At 39.7% G+C, this 27,500-nt stretch overlaps 1 protein-coding gene and 1 long non-coding RNA gene across 2 annotated transcripts in view; one reads left to right on the top strand and one right to left on the bottom strand.

Moving 5' to 3' along the window:
• The window catches only part of LOC107568336 (cadherin-2-like), a 69,439-nt gene that overhangs the window by 462 nt on the left and 41,477 nt on the right, over positions 1-27,500 (top strand). Inside the window, exons 2-8 of the mRNA XM_016254292.1 lie at positions 366-462; positions 16,400-16,620; positions 22,352-22,504; positions 23,454-23,609; positions 24,641-24,785; positions 24,870-25,042; positions 26,912-27,049. Coding sequence (XP_016109778.1) covers positions 366-462; positions 16,400-16,620; positions 22,352-22,504; positions 23,454-23,609; positions 24,641-24,785; positions 24,870-25,042; positions 26,912-27,049 — 1,083 coding nt within the window. The remainder of the gene's footprint in view (positions 1-365; positions 463-16,399; positions 16,621-22,351; positions 22,505-23,453; positions 23,610-24,640; positions 24,786-24,869; positions 25,043-26,911; positions 27,050-27,500) is intronic.
• On the bottom strand, positions 436-3,869 carry LOC107568337 (uncharacterized). The gene is made up of 3 exons (XR_001606744.1): positions 3,790-3,869; positions 3,649-3,703; positions 436-508 (listed from the first exon to the last, which is right to left on the bottom strand). It is a non-coding gene; the product is annotated as an uncharacterized lncRNA (long non-coding RNA).

The following is a 27,500-nucleotide window of genomic DNA, read 5'->3' as shown; positions in this document are numbered from 1 at the left end:
AACGTGAAATCAGTTACAATCACGTTTTCAAGTTTATCACACTTTTCAAGCACTTTGACTCGTTATTACTGAAGATGTTTTTTAGTTGACAGATATTATTGATGATGACAGAGAACACAGATTCTGTTACCAAAGCAGAATGATGAAAAGAAAACTACTGTCATCAGTTAGTCATTCAGTCAAGTATGCAATAAAGACAAGTTTGCTGGTCTGAAGGAGATCCACTAATCATTTATTCATTTATTTGCTACTTTAACCAGAAGCAGAGCGTTAGTCTGATATTCTTTATACCCGAGTGTGTGAACAGCAGAGACTGAGGCGTGGTGGTGGACCTGTGTGTTGATGGTTGTGTTCTGGTCTTGCAGTCGGGCTCAGCGGGCGTCTGCAGGCCGGGCTTCTCTGAGGACCTCTACAGCGCAGTGATGCCCGAGCCAGTTCTGCCGGGCCGGGCCCTGATCAGGGGTAAAGAGACCGGACCAGCTCACACACAACACTGACTGCAGGCTCACTTAGTGCAAGTCAAACGTGCCAAAGTGAACTCAATGTAGAGAGAAAAAAGAAAAATTATATATGGAAAAGCAGCACATAAAATATAGAAAAATATAAATACAAATGTAAATAATAAATTCAAATGTATTTTATTTTTTTTGGGTTCAGTTTGTGAGTGAGTGAGTGAGTGTGTGAGTGTGTGTGTTTGGGGGGGGGGGGGGGGTTGTTTCATGTGATTAAGTGGCTAAACAACAGTGTAGTTTGGCTTCTTGCTGTGGGTTTATAAAAACACTTGATCAAACAGTAATTTACTTCTAATCTATTATGTTCATCATTGATTTTACAGTTACTGAGTTTGATTTTGCTCTATAGATGTTTCTTATCGTTGAACATATGCAGTGTGGATTTATATTTGCAATGCAAACATATATGAGTGTCTGCCGTGAACATAAGATTGGATAAGTGTGTAGACTCTTATTAACAATGCTGTGGCATCTTCTGCATACAGTGGAGGAAATAGCTGAGGTTCACTGAGTCTATTTAAATATAAATGCCTCTATAATACTCTGTATAGTAATAGATAGTGATGCTATGTTTATTTCTGTCTCCTGTAAATGAAAGATGTTCAAACTGGGCTTCAGGTCCAGTGGGCTGATTCTAGGAGGTCCATGGACATTTTCAGGAAAAAAAAACGTGCTTTGGTCTCATATTTATTGTGAAGGTGTCTGTATAGTTTTTAACAATGATCAATACTTATTTTTCATTAGTAGGAGCATTTTCTAGATAATATTTGAATGATTTTCTAGTGCAGAGACAGCATAAATGATGCATGCATGTGTGGATCTGGATTTGTGCGTGTTTGTGGATCCGTTGAGTGAATGTGTTGGACGTTATGATTCTGCTTCTCATCTGTAAACCTGACTTCTCTGGATAGACATCATTATCAGACAGCCTTTACAAACCTGGATCATACACCCAGCATTTCTTCTGTTCAAATTGTTGGCCAAAATTGGCTGTATGCTCCATATTTGCATGCTACTCGTACTGTTTTGAACTCATTACCTGTAATTGTCTGACATAACTGGTGTGAGTAGTTGGAAATGACAGCAGTGATCAATCAAAGATTAGTGCCAGATTTACTAACAGCATTTACTAACAGCTTACAAACCCTCTTTTGGCATTAAACATCTGCTGTCAGGATTGACCAAAGACACTGAAGGCAGTGAAACATTAGCGATGAAAAGACATGAATAGTAATTTTTGTGACTGATATTATTGCATATGCATTTGTAGGAGTTTCCCTTTCAGAGTCAGCATTTATGAGAGAAGAGGCGTTAAATCAAGCATGCAGGCTGATTTTTCTAAGGTTTGCTCTAGTCAGCTTATTGGGATTTGTGCCATTATTTAAAGCCCAGTAAAGCATGTTTTAACTCATTATTTGTGTCTGTGTCACACACCTGATTATCATCGGCTATGCCCGTTTGCGACGCTAATTTGCGCTGCTCTTGGTAGATTGTGTTTATGGGAATACTCGGCATCTGTGTTCTATAATTTGATAATTTGATGCAGTGATAAAAGCAGCTCAGGCGGTCTGGCTCCGTCATGGAGTCTCTGCAGGTGAAGCTGGCTTTCTGTGAGGATTGTTTAGCATGTGTGGTCCTGTCTGTGTTTGTTTGTTTGTTTAATTGTTGCTCAATGGACGTTAATAAAGTGGGTCTGATGAATTCCTGCTGTGGTTTGTTGAGTCTCATTCCAGGTTCATGTGCTCATTGAGACGTGGCTCTATAAATATAGCAGCCGTGTGTGCTGTCACTGGAGAATGTACTGGTCAGTCTCAGAAATAACAGCTTATCTAATCGCTCATTACTTTATCACAGAGAGGTGGTTATTAATCTGACACGGAGCTGATAATGCAGCGCTCTCAGTAAGTGGGTGTGGGTGGACACGGGAATGAAATGTGACGCTGAATCAAACAGAGATGCTGTAGAAGCTGGAGTTACGGTATTTCTCAGGATGGTCTGAGGTTGACAGTGTTAGCTAATGTTCCTGTTATAAAGTTTCTGTTTAGTTTGTTTCTTCTGATTAAACTGAAGAGTCAGTGTTGTGGAGCGACTTGTCTCTCTCTTTGAAGTATCAGTCAAGACCAGAAAGCCAAGATGCCGGCAGGACACTCGCAGTTTACACTTTTATACAGAGATGATTGTGACCGGTTGTCTCATTTGCAGCTGTTCTCCTCCTCAAATCTCCTCAATACTCTCTAATTCTCCCAGCACGGTCACCTCATTAATTGGTCTCTTGTTCTCTTTGTAAGGGAGGCAATATGCCAACTAGCCTATGTGCAAACATATCACAGAGTGATTATTCAGTGTGTTTGCCTAGACCATGTTTGATGAAGAGCCCTTGGTATCAGTGCAGACGCAAGCTCAGCGGAAACGAGACATACGGTGTTAAATCACCAATCATGGCTTCATTCTGGCTCCTACAAACACATCTTAGATGTCGGACAAATACACACCATATCAGTGATTTGAGATTTGAAGTTCTGTGTTCTGTGGTGGAACATACTAAACTCATCAGAAATGAGCGGAATTACAGCTGTGGTGATGTATAGCAAAGAATTTTCTACTTCTAAATTATTCTTTAGTATTTCTTAAGATAAACTTAAGATCATCTAAGTGTGCTCAACTGTGCTTCCTTGAATATGCATTTAAATGTGCTTTTAACATACTTTGTCCATATTTAAAAAGGCACCACTTGTAGTACACTTGAACCCACTAGTGTATGAAAGATGAGTTCAAGTGTGGTGGTGACTAAATAAAATTTTTTTTACAGAGAAATTATTTTAAAAGCACATTTTAGTTCATATTCAAAGTGTCCAAAAATAGCATAGTTGAGTACTTTGATTTAATAAGTACTAAAGAATATTTTTTAGTATATTAAGTACAAAATTATTGCACAGAAATGGAGCACTTGAAGTACATTATGGAAGTGCACTGTTTTTTCACCTGGGAAGTCTGAATACATGGCCTGCATCCCAACATGCATACTATCCATCCTAAATTCTATGTGATATTAGTAATTTTCAAGACTATTTAGGGTGGATAGTATGCACATTGAGATGCAGAGATACTCTCTTCTGAACTCTTCTCTCACACAAACCTGTTCTTCATTAAAGCTCCTGGTGAAGGCTTGCCAGATACCACAAAAAAGAACCCTGTTCGAATATATATACAGAAACCCCAGTTATTGTGCTTTGAAAACAAGCCCCCACAAACACTATAGAAAAAGTCAAAACCCTACCTGTCATGTTACCGGTCTTGTGTTTGGACTTTTGTCTCATGTCTCGTTCCATTTGTAGTCGATCTGTAGTCCTGTTGTCATTGGTCCCCTTGATTGCTTCTCCAGGTGTGTCTTGTTATCTTGTTAGCATCTCTGTGAATAAATAGCTCAGTGTTTTAGGCTGCGTTTACACGTGGCATTAACATGTGATCACTAGGTCACAATATGATACGTATCACGATACGGGACTGCACTGAATTGTAGTGATGGGAAACCAAGACTTTCTGAACCGTTTGAGGCTTTCATCAAATCGTGCCGAAAAACGGTTCATTACTCGAAGCTTTTTAACACAGTGCGCATCAGTGACATCTGGGGGCCAGACTCGGGTTCTCCAGCCTCTCTAACGAAACATCGCGGAGCAGAGGATGGGTTGAAAGTTTTTAATTTGTGCCAACTCGTGTCATGCGCAGTCCGGTCAGTGGATTCACATTTATCAATAATATAAAATATACAAGTGTGTGATTATAATTTCTCTGAAGGAAATAATGCATTATTTATCGGCTTTAAGATATCGGCCAAATTTTCTTATCAGGCCGATACCGATAACAGAAAAAATGAGCCGATATGGGCCGATACCGATATGGTGGCCGATATATCGTGCATCCCTATAATTAATAAATGACGAGAGTAGTAGCAAAAATATTTTAGGTCAGCTGTTTGGGGTTTCTGAGACCCAAGCTAGAACATGATAAAATCAATAGAGGTGTGACGTGCATTCAGTTTCTGTCTGGTGTTGAGGTTATTCTAAACTATTTTACTGAATCCCAAATAAGTGTACACACACACACACACACACACACACAAGTCAATGTAAAGTCAAACACAAGAGTCATGCGACGCGCCGATTGTTTCAGACCAGCTGTCCCGATCTTCCGATACTGCATGAGGTTCCAAGCTTCAAACGTCATCAATCACGTGGTGTCGTCATTTCGATACAAGCATCGGCACAGTGTGTGATACGATAGTGCTTTGAAAACTGCGTCGGGGCCTTGGTGTCAATCATCCCATCACTACTGAATTTCATCTGAATTGCACTCGTTCTAATAAATTTATATTGTAATGTACCGATTCAAAATTTGGTAGGTTATCACTGCACAAATCACCACAGTCTCTACGTTTAAAAAATAAAAATTAGAAGAGCTCTAAACTAATGCGCCGTCTTCACTGTATCTCACGCACACACGTTTAGTCACACAGATCATGCTGCACGCTCGCACAGACATTTCTTTTTTGCGCTCCGACAAACTTTTTATCTCTGCCCCACGTGCACAGGGTTGCCAGGTTGACAAAGATAAGTAGCACACTTAGCAGATATTTCGAGAAGGGTATAACTGCAGCCTGGAGATCTCCAAAACGAGGTGGGAGCTCCAAAATAGGGCATGGCTTCCTCCCATTGACAGACAGGCACATGACACGCATGCACATTTTGCCCAATCCACTTCAGTGCAAACTGCGCCCCACAGCTGATTCTAAAGATTTTATTGGTTGTGTCAATTAAAGTGTTGATTTAATTTGGGTTGTTACTGACATCTGGGGAAATTTCAAGTCAACAGCAGCTTTAGAAATATATTTACTGAGAAAAATGGTGATGTGTTCAATACTTAATTTATCCGCTGTAAATTGAACCAAAAACTATCATAACATCTTAGTTGATAATTCAGTATTTGACAAAACATCCCATGTTTCGGTAGCGACAGTAACGCTTTGGTAGCAACCACATCACATTACAGAATTTTAACCAGATCATGCTGCACGCTCGCACAGACATTTCTTTTTTGCGCTCCGACAAACTTTTTATCTCTGCCCCACGTGCACAGGGTTGCCAGGTTGACAAAGATAAGTAGCACACTTAGCAGATATTTCGAGAAGGGTATAACTGCAGCCTGGAGATCTCCAAAACGAGGTGGGAGCTCCAAAATAGGGCATGGCTTCCTCCCATTGACAGACAGGCACATGACACGCATGCACATTTTGCCCAATCCACTTCAGTGCAAACTGCGCCCCACAGCTGATTCTAAAGATTTTATTGGTTGTGTCAATTAAAGTGTTGATTTCCCACACTATGCTACAAAATTGCTAACCCCTAAACCTACCCCACACCTGACCCTAACAACCACATCACATTACAGAATTTTAACTCGCATACTAAAACATACTAAAATACAAAAAAATTGCAAAGCTGAACTAAAATGTTGTTTATTTCCCCCAAATATGAGGATTATGTGTTCCCTTTTGTCACTACCGAAACAATGATAACATGTAGTGACAATTCTATGAAAAAACAAAGATGTCACTACAGAAACTCCACCAAATGTTATGGTAGTGTCAATTCTAGATACTTTTGAAGCTAGCTCAGAGATGCTAATCAACACATGGTTAACTAGCACAGTTCTGAACACTGGTATACATATAAAAACTAAATCTTTTTTTTTTTTTTACTTTTTCAGAGAATCAAAAAAGTTACTTTTAAAAACAACAATAGAAAAAAAATACAAAAGTTATTTCAATATTATTTTCATAAGTTGAAATTTAGGGTTAGGGTTCGGGACAGCCACCTCCCAGTCGATGATGATTTTATATATATTAAGCTTACTAATAATTTAAATATTAATGTGGGTTTCAATAGATAATAGAAGGATCTTAATAAACATCTAAGATTTCTTACTTCAATGGTTTTTAAATGTGTTTTTGGTAGTTTGCACCAGTTCTGTAGAGTGGCCCATAAACACCTGCTGTATCAAGGCCTCAAGCCTGTGGCCTATAGATTTAATATGAAACTATAACTAAACAGTGAGCATTTGTCATTTGTGTGAAAGCATGTAATTTATGCTGGCACTGCTGATATCTATTCTGCTGGACTGTGATCATGTTGAGGGTGTCTAACCGTTTGTGATGTTCCTGTCATCGAAAGCCATACTGGTGGTAGAGAGATACTGTATGTTTGAATGCAAATCACTTCTAAATGTGAATTGTCTCATTGTTTTGGAGCACACTAGCTCATAGAAAACCTTAAGACTAACAAATTCATACAAACAGCCAAAAAGTGTTGTTTTCATGTGAGGTTTAAGTGTTCTCGTGGGTGTTCAGGACGGGAATTTTCCTGCACAGTTGTTAGCATACTTCTCACACTCCAGATCATTCCTTACCGATAAAATCAGGTCTAACCCTAGAATACATTTTAACTGCTGATTGTAACCTTTATTTACAGCAGTAGTGTGTGTCTGACAGATGATATTTCATCAGTACAGTGTGAAGTGCACATCATCACTGCCGCTTCTTGTCTTTATTCTTCTCTTTGAATTTTTCTCTTCCCTCTTTGCTGGAGTTTGAGGTGTGTATCGCTGTCTTCCTCACTACAAAGGGGGGCCTGTTTGTGTTCGGGCTGCCAGCTCACTGAGCAGCATTCAATGCCTCTTTTATTGAGCCCTGGTCCTCCCTCGCTCTCTGTCTCTGTGCCGGGCTTGTTTTGCTGATTATAGAGGCCGAATGCACTGAGAATCAGCCTCGTATTCATCACAGAGAAAGGAAAAACACATTCTCCAGCAGGCCCGCCGTCAGATCTCTCTTTGTTTTCTCTGATGCTGGAGGGTGTGGGTCTTCTTGGCACGGCTGTGTTGTTTCAGCACGGTGTCAGGTTTCATGGCCGGCACGGCCTGTCTCTGAGTTTAAGATCCTAGCCGCTCAGAGACCGGTGTAATACATCATCCAGACGTGACGTGTGTCGTGTGTGTCGGGCGAATCAGAGAAAGGCTGATTGTGATGGAGGCTGATAGTATTTGACCCTGGTGAAAAAAACATCCTTTCCTCTTTCATAGTGCTGTACCTGAACTTATTCTGCACACAGGTGTCCAAACTGACCATGACTTTGTTTCATAGAAACCTGGTGCTTCAGAAGGCTGATGGTGTTTCATTGCTCTTCTGGATAACCTGCTTTCTTTCACACAGCCGTATGTCATTCCTCGTCCCTCTCATACCATTAGGCCACAACTGCCCCACAATGAATTCTTGTTAAAAAGCAAATTGTTTCAAATGATGACCAATGTTTAACGTGTGTGTAAGTGTGTGTGTGTGTGTGTGTGTGTGTGAGTGAGTGTGTGTGTGTGTGTGTGTGTGTGAGAGAGAGGGTGTGTGTGAGAGAGTGTGTGTGTGTGTGTGTGTGTGTGTGTGAGAGAGAGGGAGAGAATTTGTGATTTGTAAACAGCAGGATGGAGAAGGAGGAGGAAACAGTCAGTGACTGTGTGTCTATCAGACAATTCAGAAATACATGATAATAAGGGAGACAGATGGAGTCAAATACATCATCTCATATACTGTAAACAGAGGCTAACTAACCCTTCATCTGAACAGATCAGTTACAGTAGAGATTCAGTCATATAGTACAGCGAGAACATTTACTGTATTAAGCTCTGCTCTTTACAACACCTCGTGGCCATGTCATACCTTCCTCACTTCTTCTGATGACACTCCGGACAGACAGTATTACAAACATTACGGATTTCAGCTCAGTTTCCAGAGTTAGGTAATGTCAGTGTATTTTCTAGCATGACAGCTATAGTCTGTGTTACTGTAACAGCTTTAATTCCTAGCAAGACGTGTGAGGATGTGCAATAACAGATCTGCTCTGATGCAGCGATCAGATTCATCATAAAAAAATAACTCTGCAAGTTACTTGCATCTTTATGTTTCAAACACAGATGCCCATAGAGAGGCAAAAATTACATACTGCAGCTTTAAACGACAAAGGACCAAATTTACTAACAGCTTGCAGCAGCGCAAACCCTTTCTGGTTTTAAGAAACTACAGTCAGGATTGACTGAAGACATGCAGTAAAATATTAGCGATGAAAAGATGTGCGCACAGTTATTTCATTGGCTGATTTTATTGCATATGCATTTGTAGGAGTTCCCCTTTCAGAGCCAACATTAATGTGAGGAGAGGATTTAAATCAATCATGCAGGCTAATTTACTAAGGTTTGTGCTAGTCAGCTTATTGGGATTTGTGACCAAAAAGCTTGTCTTAAAGGTGCAGTAAGTGATTTCTGAGAAACACAGTTGATATTTGAAATCACCAAAACAAGTACCTATACTCAAAATGATCACACCTGATCTTTATGGCTCTGCCCCATATTCACAAACATGCTATGCAACACAGGCACCGCCCCATCATTAGTGGACACGCCCCTTACTGCTGATTGACAGAAGTGTGTTTTGGTGCTCGATCCGATCCACTTTCAAACAGCGTTTATCTGAAATCACTTACTGCACCTTTAACTCATTGTGTGTCTGTGTTGTTAGTCGATCACACACCTGATTATCATCGGCTCTGCTCGTTTGTGACACTAATTGTTGCTGCTCTTGGTAGATTGTGTTGCTCATTATGGAAATGATCTATCTGTGTTCATTAATTTGCTCAGTAGATCAGCAGGTTTTTAATAGGATTATATCGCTCTCCTGCTCATTTGGCCTGTTTAGTAAATCTGGCACTAAAAACATCTGCACTAAAACTAAGAAGCAGCATAATTATTTAAATGAAAAAGTGTGTTAAATGTCACATAGGAAACTTTGGAAATGTAATATTTTACATTAACAGTTAACAGTTGACTCTGTGGAGGAATCGAGCGACCCGATCAGACTGAAATATGAGGGAAGCACAATGTGGACAAAAGTGCAAATGTAATTAATATTTATTTTCTCATAGCCAGAAGTGATTCAGAGAAGTTATGGTTGTGTTGTGAGTCTATGCAGTGTAATAGCTGATGGTAAATAACAAGAGAAACAATCTCTCATGTGAGAACGCAGAGAAGTTTCTGATACTAAATAATCTGCCACAAGAAGAGTCTGTCCTTTATTGAGTGTTCATAAGCACATTGCTGTTTGCTGAATATTTCATGAGCTATTTTTTTTTTCAGTTTAGTGCATCCCTTATTATTATTCATTATAAATGCAACTGTTTGTTGAATATTGGTGCTTTTATCAAATTGCTGTTTCCACTCAAAGCATTTCAAGCATGTCGCTATGACAGTGATCCTTGTTTTATTGTATTGGCAGCTGATTGAAACGGTTTCATGCTTTCTTGTCTTACTGTAAGTCTGAAGAATTCCTGATTTGGAAGAGAAAACAGTACCCAGCCAGTTTCAGCGGATTAGCAGAAGAATTTGACCCCAGCTGAGCTGCTGCTGTTCCATTGGCTCAAACCAAACTGACCACATTCTTCTTAGCAGGAGGCTGCAGACGCCCTCGCTCTGCTAACAGCACATCCACGGCTGATTTACTGTACAGCAGCATTTAAACCCTTCCCGGTTTACTTGTTTTTGCCCCAGAATTAGCTGATTTGAAGACTTTCATTAATATGACTCTGTTTTAAAAGTGCAAGAAAGAAAGAAGAGAGACTGAGAGAAGTGTTTATCCTGGCTCGTTTGCTTTGGCACATTGGTGAGACTTGTGATCCGTTCATCTGTGTTCGTTGCAGGCGAGCGCCACTCCTCAGGCAGTTAGAATAGTTTGTCGAATGCTTGTTACATTTTACACCAGCTATACAACAGTAAAGACCTCAAATCATTAGTCAACATGAAAACAACAGACGTTCATGTCCTAAACTAATTCAGCCAATCCCTGAAGATCTATAGTTCTTGCAGCTAAAAATGAAAAAGAAACACTTTCTGTAACTCATAAAATCACATTCTGTTTAACCAGCCTCAAGCTGCCTTGGAAATATACCAACTTTTGAATTTACAGAAATGTTGTGATATTGTTACATATGTTAACGTTGTTCTCATGTAGTCACTTAAAACCAGACGCTTTTGTTTAAGGTGACTTATGAAAAAGGAATATAAAACATCCTAAGGAGTGCTGCAATATAAGGACTGTGTCGAGGAGTACAGCCTAAAATAGAGATGAGAAGAAATAATGGAAGTATAGAAAACAATAGAGATGAAAAATGGGGATGTACAGATAACTGTACTTTTTAGGTGAAAGTTTTCCAAACACAATACAGTGAGAATAATAACTGTTACTCAAAAATAACCTAATAAATAAATCTAATAACCTCCACTGCCAAACCAAGGGCATGTTTCAAAAGCAAATAAATAACATCAAGTTGTTTTTTATATCTGCCTGTCATAACATTGACAAGAACAAATACTTAAGCATAAGAGTGTGTAACAATGTGATCACAGCCATGAGTGTAATACACAGTGTGCAATCATTAGAGAACCATACTATACTTGTTATGAGAACATATTGATGGGAATTGAACTACATAAGCTAAGGATGCTCCTCAGAAGTATTGAAGGCTGCCTATAAATTAGGATTAATTTCCAAACGTAAGTGACAGGTTCTTCTTCAAGGAACAGAAGCGTCTGCAGGTTTGACTCTGCTTTCCTTCCACACTACTGCATGGAGCTGAAAGATATTTCTGAGCCAGAGATAGAAATCATAGTTTCTTAACTCAGTTTCTTAACCCAGTACTGAACGGCAAACCCCTCCAGATGAGAAAATAACCCACAGTACACACGCACATGAAAGAGTAGGGAGTTCAGCGTCATCCATGCCCTTTATCACAGAACACAACATGGACAGAAAATTATCTCTAGCACATCCTCAAATATACACACTATTACTTGACCTTGAGGGCCGATCCAGAGCTGGGAAGATCTTCTCTAAACACATATGTATGTGTACAACTGCTAATGCCAGTCTGTGATCAGAGTCTGTTACAGGTGTGTTGTGTTTGAGCTGGGTTTGAGGATGCCATAGCTTGAGGATCTAGCTTTCCAGAGCAGTGTATGTTTGCTGGGAGTCACAAAAGCCTGTAACAGAAAGGTTATACAGATAGCAACAACATCAAGCAATTCAGAGTACTCTAAATTCAGTAATATGGGAAGACCATTAAGACAACACAAATAATGTTTTTGTGAATTAGCCGGAAATCTTTTGTGAGAAGTGAATGAGACCCAGTGTCTGCAGAAGTAATATTTGTGTTAGCTGTTTTGCTCTGAGCCACAACTCATAGAAGTGAGCAGTGCACATGTTTTATGTACTGCAGTGAGTTAGATCTGTTCAGAGAAACTCTGGATCTGGATCTGGATCTGGACAGGGCAGCGATGACAGAATCACAAACGGTGATGAGTGAGGACAGTTCAGATGATTCATAGCTGTGTCACAATAATTGTAATGCCTAAAAAACATGAAACGTCAATACTGTGTTAATACTACACACAGCCGATGAGTGTTACATATTTAAAATATAAAATATGGGTATTTTTAATATTAAGTATTTTTCCATTCTGTGGAAGTCAGTGGAGACCAGCATTTGTTTGGTTATCCACGTTCTTTAAGATATCTTCTTTTATGTTCAACAGAAGCTCCGGTATCCACTGAAACCTGAGGCTTGCGCGGAGTTCAAGTGTACGTAGTAAAAGGTTTATGGTAGTTTGAACATTCTTTAAATATATTTCCATTTATTCATCTGTTTTCCTGCAGTGTGTAGGTCATGGCCATGCTGGATCTCAGTGTTTTAGGCCAGGGAATAGGCAGGGACACACTGGATGGATTGATGATCAGTCCATCACAGGAGTAAATATTATAATACAAAATACAATCACAAAATATTTATATTTCTCAGTTATCACTATTAAATTCATGGGAAGATGACACATTTTAAATGTATTAAAAGTAAAAAAAACAATTAATCTATAAGATCTTTTTTTTAAAGTCAGTGTCTTGTTCTGTTTAACTGAAGGGACTATGATAAAGATGTTCTTTCTGCCTGACATTCAGAGACTAGTATGATTATTAGGTTAGGGTTAGGGTTAACCTGTGACCTGCTCTGTATCTTCACCTGCTGCTGACTGATGATTACAGAGTGCAGGCTTGCTGTTGTGAGATGGCTCTCTCCAGAGTCACACACAGGAGAAATTACTTAAAGGCATTTATTTGGTGCAATGGCTAGTTGGTCATCAGCTGGTACTTTCCCCAGGTTTTAGCAAATCATTGTGGCTGGGTGCAGTGTTCATTCTCAGCTGCAGGCAGTGACACAGTCCACTTACTCATCACGCTCTGTGAGGAGAGACTCTTCTAGACCAGAGGTTGATTCACTCACCACAGAGGAAATGGTTTGAGGCAAGAAGCTATTATTATTATTATTATTATTATTTTGATATCACTCATGCTTCATTTCAGTATTACAAAACAGTTTCAGCTCTTGAATTGTGATAGGTGAAGCAGTGTTCCAAGAGTACTGATATCAAAGCACTGGGACCTTTCACTGAATAAATCCAGCTCCACTGCTCACCTGCACAAGGTGTGTTTTACACGCTGAGGCCAGCATGAGATGCTGGTGTGCTGGTGGACAATTACGGTTATAGGTGCATGTAATATGTTTGCTAAATATATTGTCCCTTGAGTTCACAACTTGAATTAAGTTATCCATATCAGTGTTCTTGCTCTTGCTGAAGTCAGACTCCTTAATTTCCTCTGTCCAGAGACATTTAGATGCACATGTCTGTCTCTGGGGTTGCTGTGGTAGTGGGGCAGTCTGTGTGTGTGTGTGTGTGTGTGTGTATGTGAGAGAGTGAGTGAGTGAGTGAGTGAGTGTGTGTGTGTGTGTGTGTGAGTGAGTGTGTGAGTGTGTGAGAGAGTGTGTGTGTGTGTGAGAGAGAGAGAGAGTGTGTGTGTGCGTGTGTGTGTGTGTGAGTGTGCGTGTGTGTGTGTGTGTTGAATGGGTGTGTGAGTGAGTGAGTGAGTGAGTGAGTGTGTGAGAGTGAGTGTGCGTGTGAGTGAGTGAGAGTGTGTGTGTGCGTGTGTGTGTGAGTGTGCGTGTGTGTGTGTGTGTGTGTGTGAGTGAGTGTGTGAGTGAGTGTGCGTGTGAGTGTTTGTGTGTGTGTGTGTGTGGGTGCGTGTGAGTGAGTGAGTGAGTGAGTGTGTGTGCGTGTGAGTGAGTGAGTGAGTGAGCGTGTGTGTGTGTATGTGAGTGAGTGTGCGTGTGCGTGTGAGTGAGTGAGTGTGTGTGTGTGTGTGTGTGTGCGTGCGTGTGTGCATGTGAGTGAGTGAGTGTGTGTGTGCGAGTGAGTGTGTGAGAGTGAGTGAGAGTGTGTGTGTGTGTGTGTTGAATGGGTGTATTGAGCTGGATGTAATGTGTTGTGTGGTTCAGGCATTAGTGTGGCGTGTCTCTGCTGACTGCATCCTCTCTGCTGCTGTATCAGCCCTTCTGTAAGCATTCCTCTCACATTATCCACCATTCCTGTCATTCATAGCTCAGTGTGTTTGTGATGACACATGCTAGCTAAAGTCTGATTATATCAACTGTTAAAGGGTTAGTTCACCCAATGAAAATTCTGTCATTAATTACTCACCCTCAAGTCGTTCCAAACCCGTAAGACCTTCGTTCATCTTCAGAACACAAATTAAGATATTTTTTATGAAATCTGAGAGCTTTCTGACCCTGCATAGATAGAACTACCACGTTCAAGGCACAGAAACACAGTAAGGACGTCACTAAAATGGTCCATCAGTGTTTCAACCGTTATGTTATGAAGCTACGAGAAAACAAAAATAAAGACTTTATTCAACTTTAAATGTATCGATTGTTATAGTGGGAATATCATGACATTTTCATTTTAATAGTTTTTGTTTTCTACCAGGTTGCAGAAATCTTCCACATAAGCATGGAAAATTTACCATGAATAATCTCTATAAGTAAAAATGTAAAAATGCAGATGTTCTTTAGAGTGAAATGTATATAAAATTTTCTAAATAAATAATAAAAATGTAACGTGAATTCCTATTAAAATTAAAGTGAGCAATATATGTGTTTGAAAAAATTGTGTTCTACTGTCTGTGTTTTTGCTGTGGTATTGAAAATAGAGGAGGGGGTTTGCACTCTTTGATGAGTTTGTGTCCTTTCATGCACAAGAGTCATGATGTCCATGAGCTCCTCTAGAGGGCACTCCGTCCCAGAGCTTTGCCACTGTCTCTTGGACTCCATTTCCCATAACACCCCACGCCTAGAAACTGCATACACCCCTGTTTCCTGTCAGGAGGCCTATTTAAGCTGCACTCAAACAAACAAACTCAAATAAAAAGTCTTGTTCCACTGTTAGTGGACATTTCTGAGCATTTCTTCTTGTTTTCATTGCCTTGATCTTGCCTTGCCTTGTCTTGTTTTTGACCTTGGACTGTTTCCTTGTCTTTGTGCTTGTTTGCTGCCTGCCCTGACCATTGCCTGTTTTTGGATTACTCTGTCTTGCCTTGGATACGGTTGTTTGCTGGTGTTCGACTCTGCCTGTCTTGACCACGATCTGTACAATAAAGCTTGCATTTGGATCGTCACTCCCCGTCCGTTACAACAAGCTAGTTATTGGGCTTTTGGTCACTGACTTACAGATTGTTTTCTACAGGGGGCGCCCACACTGGGCTTGCATACCCCTCAGCAAATGTGCGGTTGCGCCCCTGCTCACGGTAAAAGTATGAGTAGCGTTTTTGCATGTCAGAAATATGTGAAACGTTTTGCTATTGCATTTTAGTGGGAAATGAATTTAAGAAGTTCCATGTCCAACATATTATATGTAGATAGGGCCTCATTTATTAAATTAATGAAAAATTGGGTGTATGGTCATTCCTACACAAAACTAATCAATATGGAACGCAATATGAGCAGTGGCTTTGATCAAATCTCACGTCAGTGTTGCAGTGTGGTCATTTTTGAAGCGAACTTTTGCCTGAATGATGATTAGTTTCACCACGTCTAATTTGAGAATGAACGTAAGGACATGTCAGTGTGCACAGAGTCAACAGCAGCACAGGCCGCCTCCCCCAGGTCCTAACGCCGTCCAGTAAAGCCTGTTATTTACTGAGGGGGCGCTGTTGGCCTACAAATAAAATGAAAGTAAAATACACAAATAACATTAAGATACTTGTGTTTCTGAATAAATAAATCAATAATTGATGTCATAAATCATGAGTCTGTTTTGATTTAAAGGCCAGAAGCTATAGCTTACACAAATAAAATCATAAACATGGAACTTGCAAATTAAATAATTTAATGTTTACAAATTTTTGCTTTGTTCCATCTACTAATATTAAATCCACACATAAAATATTAAGGTTTCAACTGCATTTTTCATGGAAAAAACAGCAGATATTGATTTTATTATAGCTATTTTCAAAGTTTTCAATGTACTCTTATTAAAAAAAGAACTTTAATCATGATTATTAGTTCTAACAAGTAAATGTTTGCTTAAAATAAAATAAAAAAGGTTTATAATTTCTGCACAGGAGAGATTTGGTGTTGTTTCAAAACAAAAGGAAATATATATCGGTATCTGCATATATTATTTTAAATATTTGAAAAAATATTGGCATATTGGATATTGGCAAAAATCTAATATCGTGCATTCCTAGATATTACCTTATTTTTCTCAGGAGACAAATATAAGAAGCAGTAGACTTGTTCATGTAATAATAATAACAATAATAATAACCCCATTTCTGTCTAGGAGAAACACTTGATATTGTTTCCTTTCCTCTGGGCTGTATCTTGGATGGGTGATGTGTTTTTCTATTTGTCTTGCAGTGAAGTATGTGGACTGTGGCAGAGGAGCTCATGTGAGGTTTGAATGCAGTCAGCCTGGAGACTTTGGGATATCAGTGGATGGGGTTGTGTTCGCCCTGCGGCCGCTGCTTCAGTCCCGCTCCTGGACATCACCTCTGCTCATCAGAGCCCAGGATGAACACAGCCTGCAGCAGTGGCAGACGCAAGTCAGACTGCTTGCTGCCAGAGACCATCCAACAACGGTACGACATGTGCATCATACGTCAGCTGGAACACAGCTCATGTGTGATGGGGAGTTCTCTTCTGGACTGTATTTTAGTAGCCGTCAAGTGAGTGTCTGTAGCTCATTTACACAGATATTTGTCTGTTCTGGCTGACACCCATTTGGCCCTATAGTGTGGCATGGATGCAGCAAGGTTTCAGTTAGAAATGCACTGTTTGCAGCATCAATGGTTCATCCATTAGCGGGGTTGCTCAGCTGGTCATTTGATCTCAACATGTCTCCCCTCGTGCGCTGACCCAGTCTATATAAAATAAAGTTGCATCTTGCAATGACTGGGAATTATGAAGGGAATTTTGCACAGATTCTGGTGTATTGTTTTATAAATCTGCTAAATTTGTGAGCGTACACTGCTTTGTTATGCCTTTTGTGCATATGCGTGATTCTACAGAAAGATTTATACATCGGGCATATTTTATATATGGCTATAGGCTAGGGTGACCATACGTGCCATTTTCCCAGGACGCGTCCCGGCCAGGATTTGTTTTGTCTTTGTTTTCCTGTTTTCATGCTTGCTGAAGGTAATGATCGAAAAGTAGTTTGACCAATAACATGCAAACATTGTGCATAATGGACCAATCATGGCGTGTGAGAAGGTGGGATCTACGGTCAAAGCGATGCAATTACGCGCACATATTAGGTGTGTTCGACTTAAAAGTAGTGCGGCTCAGACCGATCAGTGTTTGACATCAAAGTACCTCGAGAGCGTTTCGAAAGCATAACCGTCTGTATGGTACTTTGATGTCATATACCGATCGGTCTGCACGCACAAACAAAGCCAAAACCTAGATATTTTAGGCAATATAGAAATCCTGGCCAGGACGCGTCCTGGGAAAATGGCACGTATGGTCACCCTACTATAGGCACCATTTTGCTGCTTCGGCGGTTGTAGCTGATCTTCATTTAAAGCTATCTGAAGTGTACGGGTCAGTATAGAATCAGGGCTGTTCATTGGCTGTAATCAGTGGCCCACAGTGGCTCTCACTCACGTCTGACACGTTTGGTGCCAAAAAACTATTTTGAAAAGAGATTTAAAAAAAAAAGTTTTGGATGCAGTGTTTGCTTTTGTTGGAGATTTGTAGAGTTGTGCATTTTGTGTTTAGAGTTTCAGGACAATGGGCTAAAGATTCAGCAAACATGTAAAAAAAAAAGGGAAAAACTAAACAACAACACGTCACACAAAGCATTGTCAAGTATTTCTAATTCACATTCATTGTAATTCACATAACATTTTTTACAGTCCTTCCTCATTATAGGATTATGTGAAGGAACAAGAAAGCGTTGAGATTTTTCCCATTGAATTTTCAGTTTGAAAGTATGCTTATAGCATTCTAGAACGTGTTTTTCTCTTTTTGTAAGGGTAATTCTTACTGAAGAATGCTAAATATCATTGTGTATCAGTAGGTCGGCTGAGCGCCTGCTGCAGGATCTTATAACAACTTTAACATACAAAAACAAGGGAAAATTAGATGGCAAACTGGCACAGGACAGAAAACACTGGGAGAATAAATAGGGAGGCAAACAAGGAGAGTAATGAGGGAAGGCAGGTGGAGCAAATGAACCAATAATGGGTTAACAAGATGGGTGGAGTTACACAATAGACACAGAAACAAAGCAAAACCATGTGCTCACAAAACAAAACTAGAACACGCCGCCAGTGAGATGATCCTCATGTTCACACAAGACAACACGACAGCACACAGCCAATGAGGACTCACGAGCTGCTACACCGAACACAACAACACAACACCCAGAGACACAAGATGAGCGCACGGCCCGAGAGACAAGACAGTTCACATAGCCAAGAACAGACCAGGGGCCCGTTTCAGAAAGGTTAAGTGAAAACTATGAGTATGTTAACCCTGAAATAAGGGAAACTCTGGGTTTTCCGTTTCAGAATGGGAGGTATGTCAAACCCGAGAAAGCAGGGTAAGTCAAGCCCGTTTCTGAAAGAGAGGTCACTTATAATCAGAGTCAGTTACCGTGGTAACTTACACTGTGTGAACCTAACCTGGTCGGCAGCAGGTTTTCTTCATTAAACCCAGAGTTTTTTACGTCTCCTCCCCCTTTTTAAAGCGCAAGCGATGTTTAAATACTTTCATGCAAGCTGCAAAAATGCTTTTCTTACTATTTACTATAAGTATTATCTGCCAGTGTGGTAATAAAAATAATCTTAATGCAAATGGAAAACAAGATTATTCGGAGTGTCTATTACTAAATGCAGATTTACAGTAACTCCGCCCTCAAATGTCACGCAAGGTTAAATACGAGGCGTGTGAATAACAGCTTCAGTGGTGTAGGCAGTAGTGCGTTGGGCGCAGAGAACTAGCTTGTGACGCGACTGACCGGGTTCGAGTTCGCCTTTTGCCGAGCTCGCTCTTCTCACTTTTCCCATCACATATCACATTAGAATTTATTTTCAATAAAAATGAAGAAAATGTTCTAAAAGTGGAAGTAGGGTGCCTAACGAGTGTTTAATAATGCTAAAAGTATTTATAATTTTAATAAATATAATAATTTACATTGTTATTATTGCATCCTGTTAATGTACAACAATAATGAGGTGCAAATAGTATGTATCTGCCAGTATGAAGTATAAATAGCATCTAATTATTATTTACACTTATTGCAAAGAACTGCACACTACTTTTGCATGGTAAATAAAATATATCACTATTTTCACTAAGTGTAAATAGCATCTAGAGCTATTTGCTCTTAGCCTACTGTAAATAGGATCTATCGCTAAGAAAGTATGCTAATTCCACTTAGTGTAAATAGCCGCTGAGATATTTTTCTTACCCTATTGGCAGATCATTTGCAAAATAAGAAAAATGCACTTAAATTATTATTATTATTAGGCCTATTTTATTTCATTTATTTATTTTTTGCCCATGGGATACCATAAATGAATAGCCTATTAGTTCAATAGCCTACCGTTCTGCCAGTTTTCAGCTGTGATATTATAACAGTGATAAGAATTAAACTTGTATTGATTCTGAAGTGTGCAGATGTGTTTGTGTCGGGTGCTGTTGCCATGGGGAATCATAATATCGGAGCTCCATTGATCATGGCTTCACATAGTCGTGGTGCACGCGCTAAACTCAGAGTCAACCTACTCAGAGTGGATTGAACTAACTCAATTCAAGTTTTAATAATAATAATAATAATAATAATAATTCCTTACATTTATATAGCGCTTTTCTGGGCACTCAAAGCGCTTGACATAGAAGGGGGGAATCTCCTCCACCACCAGTGGTTTTAACTCAGAGTTGGTTGAACCTCCTTATTAAAACGGGCCCCAGACCAAAGGGACAGAACCCAGACATGAGAGACACTTCAACACTGTTCATTTATTTTCTGTACGGTTCATAAAACACCTCAAAAACAGCAGCAGAAGTGTTTCTCCGGAGATTTCATACTCATCGGTCAAGGCTCTGTTATGAAGAGATATGTGCCCAAAAGAAGGTACAACTTATGTCTTAGAAACGGTTCGTGCTGGTAAATTAAAACAATGCAGGTGTGTTTTCAGTAATCGCTCCCTGTTTGTTTAATTTATTTTTTGTCAGAATGTGCTGTAAAGCAGATGAACTCCTAAAGCAGGGGTTTTCAAACTGGGGTCCGTGACACAAAGCCAGGGGGTCCGCAAAATAATTTGCTATACCGTATTTTCCGGACTGCAACACGCGTTTTTTATCTTCTGAAACGTGCTATGATTTATATTCCAAAGTGACTTATATAATGCTTTAAATGTCAAATAAGCAAAGGTAAATACTTAAAAGCGGACACTTCAAGGTTTATATAGCTAAATATATTTCTCATGTCTGTTTGACAAGTAGAGAGTATCGCAGAGTTTTTCTTCATTTTAGGAAGTGCTTCACAGAGACCAAGACAGCAAGCGCAAACGGATATCACATTTTTCCGCTGATGTAAGGAATCCAAAGTGTTCGCGCTGGCGCCTCCCGCGCGCACACAACATATCAGCTCTAGCGTTGCAGCTTGACATCACAGCCTCATCATCAGCAAACTAAATGAGACAACTAAACCTACAAAAGGTATTTGGTGACTCAATTTAACTTAGTCTGTTGTACAATATGTAGGTTTTGCCGTTCAGCGCGAGCATGCCGTGGTGTTTTTCCAAACACTTTTTTGCATATGTGAAGGATGCTGTTAGTAGATATTCGGACCTGAGAAAAATACAAAGCCTTCTTTACTTAGTAGCCTAATAGTTTACCAAATGTTAGACTGCATAACGATTCATGCCGAATGAGTTTCAGTTTTTAGTAAGTAAATTTAGTTTGTTATGGACATAGCCGTAGGCGCTGATTTATGTTTCTGCCAGTGGGTGCAAGAAACCAGCATTTTATTTTTTTATAAAACACATTTTCACCGCTGTTTACACCAGTAAATGATAACCGGGCTAAGTTATCATAGACATACGCAACAAATGCTTAACATATTTAAACATTCTCATTACTCAGTAATTCATTATACTGGGTGCTAGTTTTTTCTATAACTAGAAAAACACAGTCGGCACAGTAAAACATATATAGTAGGCTATACGCCGTTTGATGGTGCATTTGATGAATTCACTACACAATTTATCTTGCGAAGTGAAATGCATGTAATTACCAACCAAATAATACACACATTCTTTCTATAAGGGTTGCTCTTCACTAAATAAAATCATTTAATAAATACCTGTTTACAAAAAGCACTTATTCGTGCGTACACAGGACAAAGTTTGAGTTACACGTAATATCTGAGGGAGCGCAGAGCCATGATCACTATATAAATATATAATGGAGAGCAAGCCCGCTGTAAGCCGAGAGATTCGTGCTGGCGCCCTCTCGTATTACAATAATGCACTCAAATGAACTATAAATGCGAGAATAAAGTTGTAAAAGCTGCAATCCATTTCTTATTGGTTAAAATGAACGAAGACTATCTTGTGTTTTTCACGAGCGCCAATGTAATGTAATGTAATGTTCGGCACTAGAATTATTTTTTTTATATACATATATATTAATTTATTTTTGTTCTGTTATGAATGCCATAAAATGTAAATGATTAAGGGTGAGGGGAAGTAAAATTCATGTTATTTTTTATAATGTCCCCCCCCCCCCAACATTCGTTTTATTTAGACCTATTCAGTATTTAAATTATTTCTGAAAGTAATAGTAAACTGCGACTTACACACCATGCAACTTATGTTTTGTTTTGTTGTTTTTTCCCCCTGACCTGGTGCGACTTTCCAGAATATATGGTAAATGTAATTATATTATGCTGTAGTATTAAAAAGTACATATACAATGGGGACCATTTGCGCCAATAAAACATTCATATTATGTTTATTCCTCCTACCCACATTAAACTTTAGCCTTAAACACTGTTATAATTATGAGGGGGTCCTTGGAAAATCCTCTCACCTCACCTGTAAGGGGTCCCTGGCTCCAAAAAGTTTGAAAACCCCTGACCTACAGGCTGTAAGCGATTGACATTTACAGGAGAGAGAGACAAATACTTTTTTATGAAAAAATGTTTTAGGTGTTTTTTTGAGTTGAACAGGTGCTTCATTGTCATTGGTCATTCCTGTTATTATAACTGATCGATGCCTGTGATTGGCTGTGAAATGCAGGAGTTCATTGTGACACAGATTTAACCCATTTCTTCACCTGTGACCTGTGTATCTGCAGGATCGAGATGTGCTCAGGGGAGATATACCAGAAATAGTGTTTCCTTCCCGCCAGATAGACATGTCTCTCAAACGCACGAAGAGAGATTGGGTTATTCCTCCTATTAATGTGGCAGAAAACTCAAGAGGGCCTTTCCCAATGGAGCTGGTCAGGGTAAGAGCCACACTTACTGTACACACAATTATAGAAATATCATATGACCTCACAAATTCCATATGTATGCACATGCACACATTATAAATATACTTTTTTATAAATATTGATATATGTATGCATATGAATGAATCTGCTGTCTTATTAGGGTAAAGCATGTGTTAACATGGAATCAAAATGGTCTCCTTTCTCTCTTTTTCTGATTCTTTTTTTTTTATCGTTCTGCCTCTGAATAGACTTTACATTGTGACTGATCTCACATCAGCCACTGGTTAATATTGGTTAATATCAACTTATATCCAAATACAGTTGCCAAATTGCAATTCAGTCAGTGTTTTAGGTTACTGATAATGCAGCCCTTCTGCAATCTTGCCAACTGTTAACACAATAATTGAATACTGGCTAATAGCAATAATATCAGGAAGGATAAGTTTGAAAAGAAGTCTCACAATCAGGATACTGTATGTAGAGCTGATCTTGAACAGTGTGTGTGTGTGTCTGTGTGTGTGTGTGTGTGAGAGAGAGAGAGAGTGAGTGTGTGTGTGTGTGTGTGTGTGTGTGTGTGAGAGAGAGAGAGAGAGAGTGTGTGTGTGTGTGTGTGTGTGTGTGTGTGAGAGAGAGAGAGAGAGAGTGTGTGTGTGTGTGTGTGTGTGTGTGTGTGAGAGAGAGAGAGAGAGAGTGTGTGTGTGTGTGTGTGTGTGTGTGTGTGAGTGTGTGAGTGTGTGAGTGAGTGAGTGAGTGTGTGTGTGTGTGTGTGTGAGAGAGAGTGTGTGTGTACGCGTTTTTGTGACAAATGAGGACATAAATGTGTATAATGACAAAGGTATGACAGGTATTACAAGGAGAAGGTGACTTTTCAGGACATTACCCCATGTCCCCACTTTTCAAAACGCTTATATCGAGGTTCAGGCATTGACGTGTTTGTGTTGTGCTCTCTGCTGTGGTGTAGATTCGCTCAGATAACGATGAGAAGGTGAGTCTGCGTTACAGTGTGACGGGTCCCGGCGCTGACCAGCCGCCAACCGGAGTCTTCTCTATTGACCCAATCTCAGGCTTCCTGACGGTCCTCAAGCCCCTGGACCGCGAGCACCTGCCCATCTTCAACGTGAGTTCATCACTGCCCGTCTGCTCCACTCTAAACTCTAGCTCTTCTTTTGTTTTCAAGAATGCGCTGTGGAACTGAAATAACTGTCCATGTTTGCCTGTATTCAGCAGCGGGTTCAGCTGATGCATTTCACAGGAGAGTGATCTCTCTCTATACGCTGAGTAATAAAACAGAGTCCTGGGCTGAGGGGAAAGAGGGATTGAATGGAACATTTGATTGTAAGAACTGTAAAAAGGGCAGATTATTTCTACTGTGCAAAACTACATATTTTCAATTTATCATTTAGCTGAAATCAGTTCATGTCATGCAGACACTGATCAGAAGTGTTTTTAACTCGTCTGAAATGCAGTCATCAACAAATCCAGCAAAAAATGTCACCTTTAAAAAGCAAATAATAAATGTTTGTTGAGCAGCAGATCAGCATATTATACTGATTTCTGAAGATCATGTGACACTGAAGACTGGAGTAATGATGCTGAAAATACAGCTGCGCATCACAGAAATACATTACAGTTTAACAGAGATTCACACAGAAAACAGCTGCTTTATAATGTAATAAGATTTCACAATTTCATTGTTTTTGCTGTATTTTTATTTAAATAAATGCAGCCTTGGTGTGCAGAAGAGAGTTCTTTAAAAAAAAATTAATAAAATGTAAAATATTACCTTTGAAAATCCTTTGAATGGTGGTGTACATTTCAAAATTCCTTTTATACTTGTGTTGAGAACCAGTTGAATTGAACACAGCGGACTGGACTAGTTTGGAACAGTTAACAGATAAAACTCTCAGAGAAGTTGTGTCTCCTAATTAATCTCGAGCGACGAGACCTGGTGAAACGAATGAATGCCTCCTAAACTAATAGATCCTTTGAACACTATTAACCTACTCTAGACATGTTCACAATTTATTGAACAGTATCTTGATATTTAAATACATAATATCAAGATACTGTCATCAACTCATACTTCAGTTGTGCATGCCCTGTATTTATTGATTTATTTATACAGTACTCTGTGTGTTATGGCGTCAGTTGAGGGCACACGCTGTGGATCTGAACGGTAATCAGGTGGAAAACCCCATTGACGTCATAATCAACGTTATTGATATGAATGACAACCGGCCAGAGTTCATCCAGCAGATCTGGAATGGAAGTGTTCCTGAAGGCTCTAAACCAGGTTAAACCATTTCAGATCAATAAAACTGGGTTTTGCTGAGTGTATATGTTTTGTCTTATTATAGTTTGTGTTTGGTTTATATAGGCACGTCGGTAATGACAGTGACAGCGGTGGACAAGGATGATCCTGCGACTCTAAACGGCCAGCTGCGCTATAAGATTGTGTCTCAGAATCCCGACATTCCCAGTCCAAACATGTTCACCATTAACAACACGACGGGAAGCATCATCACTGTTGCTGCTGGCCTGGACCGAGAGGTGAGCGATCCGTCTGTCACACATTATCTGACTGCTACAAACAAATCTGGATTAGTTCAACTGCTCCCAACATTTTTTTAGATGTGGAGCCAAATCTATGAAATATTTAAACAAAAAAAAGGAGAAAAAAAAGCATATGTACAGTATATATATATAATTTAGAAAAATAATGTTTTTGATAAAATCATCTTTTGTCAGGGTTTTCGAACAGAACTGAATCACAAGCAAGCTTATATCACAACTTTAACAAAAAGGAACAAGGCCCAAGCTGCAGGATACTCAGACACGTCTTCAGAAGCCCTTTTTGTAGAAAGACTCGACACACAGAAATTCCCAGTTTCTCTGCAGTTTAAATAGATCATAAATTTCACATAGCACAAGAGAACATTTAGCTTGAGGAATGTTTTTTTGTTATTTCTTTTCATATCACTCAATGCCACCTGCTGGTGTAATGCTGTAACTGCAGAAAGAGTCCCTGTAAAATCCCCAGCACTAACACACAGAAGGACACAAACACTCAAACATCTGTATCCGCGCTCTTGAACCTCGCTTGACCAGATTCCAGGACCAGAACTAACGTGTTAATGTAAGAAATGTAGGTAAATATGAGAATCAACTAGGGCTCCAAACTGACATGACTTTACTTGACTTTGAGAATTATCAAGCGTGAGCTCAGAGAGTCATGGACGTCTCTGAACATCACAGACTTTAATAATCTAATAACAAAAGTAAAAAATGAAACCGACAGGCATGACTCGTCTGTAATATTCACTCAAAACCTAGACCCTCTACATAAACTGAATAAATAAAAAGCTGTAAATGTGTTCAGCATTCTGAATCAAACATTTTTTGTATTTTCTTGACAATTTTAAGTCATAAATTGTGCATGATATATTCAAATTCATCGCAAGTTTCGGCAGGCGCGTAAAAAGATACTAAGTGGGACAGTCGCACCGTGCCCTCCTGAACTCAACAGCGCCCCACACATTTTACAATGTAAATCTGTGGTGAAAAGTGGAACTGCAGACCGCTCTCATTGAGAGCCATTTGGGCAGGTTTGTGACTGCCCCACTTATTGTCGCCTTACCTTATCTCGCTCTGGACCAAGACGATATCAATCAGCTTCAGCTATCACGTCAGAAACTAGCTGGCATATCTGTTTTTTTTTTACTATGTGGAGTAGTTTTTTAAATTAATGAAAGTGTTAATCCTTTAGTTTAAATGTACTCATGTGAAAAGCCTTTATATAGTTTAGTTGTGTTCATTTATTTTGAGATGAGACATCATTTTCGTTTCCTCACTTAAATTCCTCTTCAACTTGCAGCATTCAGAGACAACATTAAGGCAATAATTCTACAGCATTCTATGTGTGTCTTCGAGCCTGTCAGTCAACATTAGCTGCCGCCCACAGGCTGATTAACACAAGGACATGAACTGAAACTGAAAGTCCACATAACCAAACACGAGCTTAAAGACAGTATTAGATTCATTATTCAACATTCACTATTAGACTATTCCATCAGACTACTGGTGCAAATCAATTCCAAAACAATTAATTTAATTAATTTACCACGAACATCACCATACATTTCAGTAGAAATCAAACATAACTTTTAAGCACCATCTTACATAAGCATCAACCCAAACATTAGCAAAGACAATCACACAGAATGCTAATTAGTAAATTAGACACAGGTGAAAATAAAACGTGGCCCTGAAAGCAAAACACTTAATTCTCTGCTTCAGTTTTCTGAAATGTATACGTTTTCATAATATTCACCTTTGCAAGATAGAATGTACTTTCTCAACCGTGTTCAGTTGGATTAATGAGTTAAATGTGAACATTGACGTTGTGGTCTCTCTCTGCAGAAAGTGCCTCAGTACACACTGATTATTCAAGCCACTGACATGGAAGGAAACCCCATGTATGGTCTTTCTAACACAGGAACTGCTGTTATCACCATCACAGACGTCAACGACAACCCTCCGGAGTTTACCTCTGAGACCGTAAGATCACACGCACTCACACACACACACACTCACTCACTCTCACACCACGCACGCACACCACACACGCACGCATACTCACTCACTCACTCACTCACTCACTCACTCACTCACTCACTCACACACACACACTCACTCACTCACATACACACACACACCCACACACCACACACACACGCACTCACTCACTCACTCACACGCACACACGCACACCACACACGCACGCATACTCACTCACTCACTCACACACACACACTCACTCACTCACATACACACACACACCCACACACCACACACACACGCACTCACTCACTCACTCACACGCACACACGCACACCACACACGCACACATACTCACTCACTCACTCACTCACACACACTCACTCACTCACACTCACTCACTCACTCACTCACACGCACACCACACACGCACGCATACTCACTCACTCAC

The sequence above is a fragment of the Sinocyclocheilus grahami genome, unplaced genomic scaffold (assembly GCF_001515645.1).
Source record: "Sinocyclocheilus grahami isolate Dianchi unplaced genomic scaffold, SAMN03320097.WGS_v1.1 scaffold1235.1, whole genome shotgun sequence".
NCBI lineage: Eukaryota > Metazoa > Chordata > Actinopteri > Cypriniformes > Cyprinidae > Sinocyclocheilus > Sinocyclocheilus grahami.
The sequence above is the reverse complement of the archived record's forward strand: the minus strand, read 5'-3'. Positions and strand labels throughout refer to the sequence as shown.